Source organism: Eublepharis macularius, chromosome 3, assembly GCF_028583425.1.
Source record: "Eublepharis macularius isolate TG4126 chromosome 3, MPM_Emac_v1.0, whole genome shotgun sequence".
Classification (NCBI taxonomy): domain Eukaryota; kingdom Metazoa; phylum Chordata; class Lepidosauria; order Squamata; family Eublepharidae; genus Eublepharis; species Eublepharis macularius.
The window spans coordinates 128,479,964-128,488,958 of NC_072792.1; the positions used below are offsets into that span (position 1 = coordinate 128,479,964).

General features: G+C 42.5%; 1 protein-coding gene across 1 annotated transcript in view; it reads right to left on the reverse strand.

The window, feature by feature from the left end:
* GPA33 (glycoprotein A33) overlaps window positions 1-5,880 on the reverse strand; it is a 40,117-nt gene extending 34,237 nt beyond the window's left edge. Inside the window, exon 1 of the mRNA XM_054974864.1 lies at window positions 5,690-5,880. Coding sequence (XP_054830839.1) covers window positions 5,690-5,732 — 43 coding nt within the window. The 5' untranslated portion in view covers window positions 5,733-5,880. The remainder of the gene's footprint in view (window positions 1-5,689) is intronic.
* Between the last annotated feature and the right edge of the window lie 3,115 nt (window positions 5,881-8,995).

The window sequence follows — 8,995 nt, forward strand, 5'->3', positions numbered from 1 at the left end:
GACATCACTTCTGGGAAACGATGTCATCACGCAGGGCCTCATGCCACCCCTGGGAGTGCTCTGTGGTGGCATACGACCTGTTGCCTATTGATTGCTTTTAGGTAGCTGGCCAAAACATTTTCACTCGTCCAAGCTTTGAACTGAATTTTATCTTCTTGGCCGGTTCTTTTTGCTTGCTTTTGTAGTCTCCAGACTACAGAGAACAAATCTCCTGGAGGAAATGGCAACTGTGGAGGGCAGACACATATCGAGTCTAGGAAACACACCATAGAGTCTAGGAGAAAGAGCATAGCTACAGAGATATATACTCTGGGAATTTTGTTTCTCCTGTAGTATACCATAGAGACAAGGAGAAATTGTCACCAGTAAAGGCCATAGGTCAGTAGGGGGTTGAGAGGGGGACGGGACTGCTGTTGACTGGCATGCTTCTACGTGCCTTCAGAGTGAATTTTTCTCTTTAACTCTGAAAAAAACTTGAAGAGGACTTTGAATACTTGGATTAATTTTTTTTTAGGTTTAGTGGAACATAACTGGACAGTAGCCATTTACACCAGCACAAATATCGAGGATCAAGGGGTTAATAAGACATATAGAATACATTACAAGTGATGTAAGAATGTATCAGTTTTAATACAATAAAGAAATCAAATGGAGAAGAAGAACCCCAATAGTTTAAACTAATATTTACCTCAGTAGAGCATCTTCCCCTTATGTAGAAAACTTATAAAGCAGAATAAGGGCAAACATAAGAACCTCATACAAATAGCCAAAACAAACTCTGTAATCGGCCATCCATATGTGTTTTGGTTTATAAAGCCTTCTTCATTGATAAATTGCTAGATACCCTTTGTCTATTTATTACATAGGCAGAATAAGCCTGACCATTACAACAGGTACACTTATGTTGTAGAAAAAAGAGAGGTGGTTATATTTAATATCCTATGTATTTTTCTAGGCCTGATCAGCATAAACCATTTTCACATGGTGTGCTTAGGAACTATTATGTATCTTGACATCTAATATTCCTATAATATTTAATATAGAAGAGGAGAACAGAAAAGAAAAGCCCGGAAAACCTAATAAATTCCAATCCAATGCCAAAAACTAAGATTTCTTATGAAGCAGATGAATGTGGCAAGGACCAGGGCTGGATCGAGGGGGGGCAGGGGGAGTAGCTGCCCCCGGCGCCGTCAAAGAGGGGGGCCGGGCACGGCTGCCAGCCACCGGGAGCGGCTGGCTCCCAAGTTCCCAAACCTGCACTCAGGAGGCTGAGTGCAGGGTTGGGAGGCCCTCGCCTGCCCCACCGATAGGGTGGCTGGCTTGCCGCATGCGCAGGACCTCCCAGCCCTGCGCTCAGCCATCTGCACAGCAAGCCAGCCGCCCCAGCGCACGCACGCACCACCGCCAGCTCCATGGCGCACTGTGTGCTGGGGCGGTCGGCTTGCCACGTGGGCGGCACAGGGCAGGTGAACTGGGCTGAGGGCCTCCTAGCCCTGTGCTCAGTCACCCACGCAGCAAGCTGGTCGCCCCAGCACACGGAGCACCACGGAGCTGGTGCCGGCGCCAGCATACACTGGGGTAGCTGGCTTGCCACATGGGTGGCTGAGCACAGGGCTACGAGGCCCTCAGCCCAGTTCTCCTGCCCCGTGCCACCCGCACGGCAAGCCGGCTGCCCCAGTGCACAGTGTGCCGCGGAGCTGGCAGCGGCAGCAGAGCATGTGTGCGCTAGGGCGGCTGGCTTGCTGTGCGGGTGGCTGATACAGTGGCTGATGCCATACAGTGTGGCATCCAAAACTATTGCACTTAATACAGACTTGCCCATGGACTACAATTAGTCTAGAACTCTGCAGGCTGATTAATTCCTAATGTTAGCTGCAGAAAACATATAACATCTATTTTTTATGAGCTTCATTGGTTGCCATTGGTGGCCCCTAACCACCTGTAAAGTTCCACAGGTGTATACTGTGCGGATGCAAAGGTGGCAGAGACATAAAGGAAACTGAAAGTTCCAAGTTTGTCAATTTCTTGTCTATTGGATTAAACCAAGATTGAGTAGGAGGATCTGCCATCAGACTATAAAGAAAATTGTTCTAATCATTAATATATAATAGATGGGTTTGGTATTTGAAGGCTGCTAATCAGGTCAAATTTTTAAATGACATAAAGCCAGTTTCTAATTTCAGAGTCATAGAAGTGTGCATCTAGGTACTTTAAAAATTGTTCTCAAGAATTTTAATTGAATTAGTTCAACAGGAGGAGTAATTGCTTGCACCCAAGCTAGTGCTGCACATAAAAACTGATTTATCATCTTGGTAATAAACACTTGAAGTACTGCAAGAATATACTGCTCTCCTGTTGTAAAGAAGAATTTTACAATTGCTTCAATTTCCCTTTTGGCCTTAGCTATGATTGCTTTGATATGCAACTTCCAGCTTAATTTATCATCAAAAATATCCCCTAGATATTTATATAACCAAACTTGTTCAATTTTATACTCCCCTATCATCCAGCTATTTAGAGGGCAAGTAGCAGTGCCAAAAGAAATAATTTTAGTTTTATCAGTATTTATCGATATTTGATTATCAGAACAATACTTAATGCCTTAAAAGCTCTTTTAAAATTAATCCCATTTGGGGGATTTATCCCCAATGATCCCACAACAACATGCATGCTACTTATCAATATTAACGGTTCCAACTGTATCGCTATGAATTTACACTAGCCAGATTTAATGTGCTTCGATCCGCATTGTTGACAGGGAGATATCAAAATATTTGTTCTAATCATCGATTTTGCCTCTGTTCCAAAAACCAGGTTGAGTTGATGGTTCATGTGTTATTTCACTCTAGGTTTTATGTACAAGCAAGAATAGATTTTTTGGAACCTGTGGTAGGTGATAAAAAATGGAACAGAGGATGCTCAAAATGCTATTGGCAGGAGCCGTCCAAAGAATTACGGTTTCTATAGCCAAGTGTTTGCTTTCTGCAATGAAAATACAAGCCAAGTTAATGTCCCATGTGTCAATGAACATAACAGGGATTTGTGTGGGTTATTAATTGTTGATATTTTCATGTTTGTGTGGCTTGTAGGCCACAATAAAGACCATACTGAACTCTACTGGCACAGAGTAGGCTTTAAAATGAGCTCTAGCCCATGCCTTGTGAGTCCATCCAACTTAAAAGTCCCCAACACAACAAAAAATAAAAATATTGAAACAAAATTAAAAACATATATATGTGTGTGTGACATTAATTAATATTAATAAGAGAGCCAGTTTGGTGTAGTGGTTAAGAGCACGGGACTCTAATCTAGAGAGCTGGGTTTGATTCCCCACTTCTCCACCTGAAGCCAGCTGGGTGACCTTGGGCTAGTCACAGCTCTCTGGAGCTCTCTCAGCCCCACCCACCTCACAGGGTGTTTTGTTGTGGGGATAATAGTAACATACCTTGTAAACTGCTCTGAGTGGGCATTAAGTTGTCCTGAAGGGCAGTATATAAATCAATTATTATTATTATTATGAATATATTAAAACAATTAGAGCATATAACAAATAAACATGTGAATGGGAGGAAGAGTCAATGAGAATCAGTGAGGGATAAGGTTCCCAGGTCCCTCTACCCTCGCAGCAGGAGGGACTTACCCTTTGAAGTCTCCTCACATAGGCACGCACCTGGAGAAGTGTGATGATGTCACTTCATCATGCCAGTCACAGGCATGCTTCTGCGCTTTAAGCGGGGCCAATTCTGGCCCATTTGGGGCCAAAATTGGCACCAGTGAAGCACAGGAGCACATCCACAGCCAGCACAATGACGTCACTTTGGGAAGTGACGTCATTGCGCTTTGCCAGGAGCATGCCCAGTGCAGGCTTTCTCAGGTTGCCTGCTGGTGGCAGGTGATTGCCGGCGGGGGAGGGGTTGCCATCTCCCGCCAATCACCAGCAATCAGCAGGCAACCTAGCAAACCCCCAGGAGATTGCCCACCACCAGCAGGCAACTAGTAAGCCTAGTGAGGGAACGTCAGACAAACCAAAGCAAAATAAAACACGTCTTCACCCAGTGGTGGAAGAAAATGATAGAAAGGAACAGACAAATCTAACTGTAAAAGGAATTCCATAATTTTCGTGCCACAACCAAGCAGAACTTTTCTTGAGTTGTCACTCATCTCGCCTCAGATGGTGGGGGCACCTAAAACAGAGTCTCCAAAGATCACCATAGTGGTTGGTTGGGTTCATATGGGAGTAGATGCTCCTCAGGTTGCCATTTCACAGGAAGGTATGGAGGAACCTCTGTCCCTCATTTTCTGCCTTTGCAGCAATGAATGGCAAGGAGGAAATGCAGGAGCTGGAATGGCATTCCATGATACCATGACATCACTTTCAGTTATGCAGCTGGAAATGATGTCATGATGGCATGGGTCACCATTCTGATGAGTCTCAACTCCCCAAAGTCTCTCAGAGGTTGCCAGCCATTGTGATCCTTAAGGTATGCAAGACTCAAGCCACATTGGGCTTTAAAGATCAATGTGGATACAGGGTGAAAAGTAGGGAAACTGGGCATGGGACACAGCTTGTTCTCCTCATTTTCTCTTCACAACAATCCTGTAAGGTTGGTTAGAGTAAGAAAAACTGATAGGTTCAAGGGTACTCAGAAGACTTCATGCCTGAGTGGAGATTTGAATTCAGGATTCCTCAGGCTTATTTTTATATTCTACCTACTGTACCACATTGGTTCTCTGGTCCATGACGGACCAATGGTCTGTCTCAATATAAGGCAGCTTCAGTACTTGATCACTCTCTTCCTAACCTAAGATGTCAGTTTATGAAAGCAATTTCTGAAAATTCCTCTTGTCATTCCAATCTCTTATAAATAAATTAAAATTCTTAAAATTTGAGAAGGCTAGAGTGCTTTTGATTTTTTAAAAAAAATCTAGCTCCAGATTAGGGTTGTCAATCTCCCTGTCATGGCAGAGAATCACCTACTCCTTGTTTCTCACTGCTGCTTGGAGCAGCAGAGAAAAATATTAAAAAATAGCTGGCAGACTCTATAGTTTTACCATGGATTTATATAGTTTTACCATGGATTTGGTAAATCTATAGTTTTACCATGGACTCTATAGTTTTACCATGGATTTTCCAGTGATTCCTATAGAGATGTGATGTCACCTGATTTTTCCCAGAAGTGACATCATGCAATTGCCAATGGCTGACATCTTTGTCCCCTTGCCCCCTCCCCACTCCTGCTGGTTGCCAGGCTGGGCCTGATAACCCTATTCCAGATGAACAGTCCAATACTGCAGTAGCATATTTAAAAGGAACATTAAACATTTGCAAAATGGACAAGGCCTTGGGTGAAGTTTTGTTGCTTATCGTTGGTATGTCTCAATTACTATCAAACAGACCTCCTGCATCCACAAGGTATGCAGCATTTGCAATGTTAAACTGAGTCCTGTTGAGAAAGGCCAATTATGAATAAAGCAAATAAATAAAATATTGTTAATTGAGGGGAAATGAAATACATATTCAGATACAAACTGAGCAATGAATGAATAACGATGCATTTACTGCACTATGAGTCCATAAGATATTTGTACACAGAGAGATTTATAAAGATTGTAACTTAATAATGGAGGAACCCATTCTCCTATCCTTTACTGACAGGTATATTACTGATAAGAGAAAAATAATACTCACCCACACTGAGAATTAACAACTCAGCCCCCTTATTTGCTCTCATGGTGTCTCCTGAACTTCTGATGGTTTTTTAGGGCTGCCAAATATCCAAATGACTGGTGTTTTACTGACGTTTGTGGGAAGCACAACCTGATTCACAGTCGTAGCTGAACTTTGTCTCTACGCTTTCTTCCGCTACCTGTTTTCTCTGCTTCCTCACCCTTTTATCTTGGCTCTCCCTCCACCCCTTCTGATTAGAGTGACAGGCTATGTCACCATTCAGGTTGTAGCCTTATCTCTCTCCTCTTCCCTCAAGGAAAGGATTGTGCCCCCTCTCAGTCGCCCTACCCTCACTTAAGTAAACATACCACCCTTCCTGATCTCTCCTGACAGACAGGTACACAAGGAAGCAATAAGGCATCACAAAAGTCCAGGTGAATGTGCTAATAAAGATACCGTCAGAGGGATGTTGCAATAAGAAATAACTGGGGCTGCTCAGTTTCATTTTATGGTGACAGTTAAACCAGCAAGATGTTCACCTGTGGCCATTAAAGAAAGCAGAACTTCTGATTTTACTGCTAGGACATTCGTTCTGGTATCCTGGTCTAATTTCTATTCATGCTGCTAGCTTCTTTTTGATGTAGTGTTCTTGTTTATTCAGCACTGCTGTTAGGCTGTGTGCTATTGAATACTTACTCCACCCACTGTGCTGCAATTTACTGTCTAGGTTACTTTTATAACTAAAGCTTAGCAAATTGTTGCTCTTTCTGGAGCCTTGTTTTCCGTTGAAGTTGCTCAGACCAGCACAAATAATAGCCAAAGGCTCCAGACCAGCACAAATAGTAGCCAAAGTCTCCATACACAATTTGGGGGGGGGGGACACAATCTGTTGTTTTATTGCAGAGGTGGTTCCATGGTAGTTTGCTGTGGCCAAAATAAGGACAAGCCTTGTGGTGTGTGACTAATGAGGTTAGTGTGGCAGAAATGTGTACACGAGTTAGAGCCTGCTGTGCAGGTGCCTGAGGATGGCAGAGAGATTTATACCCAAAGCTACTAACAGTAGAAAGGCAGAGGGAGAAGGAATTATTATAGAGTGTCAGTTATGCACACATTTCTACTTTTACTGCTATAAAGATGCTTCTATGACAGTTAAAAAGCTGAAATTTGGCATATGAAGTATTTATTTTATCCTCTTTTTTTGAAAAATGTTCTCTCAAAGTATTTTACAAGGAGAGTAAAATCTGATTTGCAAATATGATCAAAATGTGTAAAAAATACACATCAAAACTTTAAAAAACAAGAACAATAGCATTTGGAGGACGCAAGTAAAGTAAAATGGAACAAAGCAGCAAAAATACTCTACAAAACTGACAGTCAAAAAATAAGGTTGCCAACTGGCAAGGCAAAAAAGTCCTGTCCCTTTAACAGGAGGTTTAACATGCAGAAATTGGCTTTTCTTGGCATGGAGCTAAATATATTCATCTGATAAATTCCTATACTAGGAGCTTTTAAGAATAGGGACATTGTGACATCACTTCTCGGTGATCGCCTGGAAATGACATCACAGCATTCACACTGTTGTCTCCCACCCTATTATTCTCCCGCTGCTCCATTGCTCAAGTGTGAGCAATGGAAAGTGGGAATGGGAGCTTGCCTGCCATGAGCAGGCAATTGCTCAAGTGTGAGCAATGGAAAGTGGGAATGGGAGCTTGCCTGCCATGAGCAGGCAATGGTAAACCTCCCCTGTACAGTTTGGAGCCAGCATACCTTAAGGACTACCTACTCCCATATGGATCTACCTGCTTGCTACAATAATCTTCTGAGGGCCTGCTTCAGATGCTCCTGCCTTCTTACATTAGATGGGTGCCAATCCAAACACAATTTTGGTTGTGTCACCAAAGTTATGGAACTCCCTCCCAGGGATATTTGTCTGTTCCCTTCCATCATTGTATTCCACCATCAAGTGAAGATCTTTTGTTTCATTTAGCATTCCCTCAGTGATCCCTTCCTTCCTGCCCTATATTTTAAGGGCTGCCTCTGCATTTGTATGTATTATGTATTTGTATGTAATATGTATTTTAGTTTTGATGTTAATTGTTTTTATGATCTGTTTTTATAATGTTAGCCACCTTGATGGCCCTGATTGTGCAGAAATGGAGGATATAAGTTTTAGAATAAAAATAAATGAAATGAAATCTATTACAGCTTTCCTAAATGCAAGCTAATTCTACTAGTTATCATTAAAATAGAAAAGCTTAGGTGTTCCTGTCTGGCTTAATCAAACAATCAACCATCTTCCATTTGCTCTCACCCTTTTAGGAATTTTGGTAAATAGTATAAAATTAAGAATGCATACTAGACAGATGCTAATGTAGCCTGACTGATGTCCCACCCATCCTCAAACCCTGCCTTCCCCAGGCTCCACCCCTAAATCTCCAGGAATTTCCCAAGCCAAAATTGGAAATGATGATGGCTCCTGAAATCTTTGGATCTGTCTATAATTCTGGTGTGTGGATCTATCTTAGAGTTTAGAGGTGGAGGAGATAATACTTAATTATCAGATAAATAACTGATAAGGAAGTTTCCAGTCCAGCAGAATGATATGGATCTAACCACAGAAGAAGATGATACTGCGAGGTCTGTCTTTTCCAAAGTGTTTACACCAATCACGTTGCTGACTCATTGGCTTGGGAAGAGCTTTAAATCTGTAACATAATCAGAACCTCCTGCTTTCTCACTCCATTTTGTTCTTAGGAGCTACTCTGTTAGCTGCATGGGCTATTACTTTCTCACCTTAGCATACAGGCAGCACTCTAAATGGGGGTGGGGTCGGGGTGGGGGCAAATGCTATATTCCCCCTCCCCAGGGAATAGCTACAAGCAAATATTTTGACTAGTATTGCTCACCAGGAAGGAGATAGAGGGAAAAGCTAAACTTGCCTGCTTCCTAAATACCAGGAAGGAGAGATGCCTTACAGGGCTCTCATAATAAAGTGTAACCTGGGGGAAGGCAAGCGGACAAAGGCAGCTTGATTTTTTGTAGGGCAGGAAAATGCTTAAAATCCCCTCTCCCTGTATCAGTCTCACCTTTCAAACTGCAGTTCCAGTATTTGTATTTAGTTATAAAAGGACAGTTTAAAAGATCATGTAGATACACATGACAGGTACTTCTGCCCTTGATTAAAGGAAAAGGAGAAAAAACCTGCACATTGCTATCTTAGAATAGGAAGAGGGGTCATATGGTGGCTCTGCCAGCTGCACTCTCATTTGGTCCTTGCATGCACAGAGATGATTCTGCATTTCTGGTAAACATGGTGCATGACCAGTG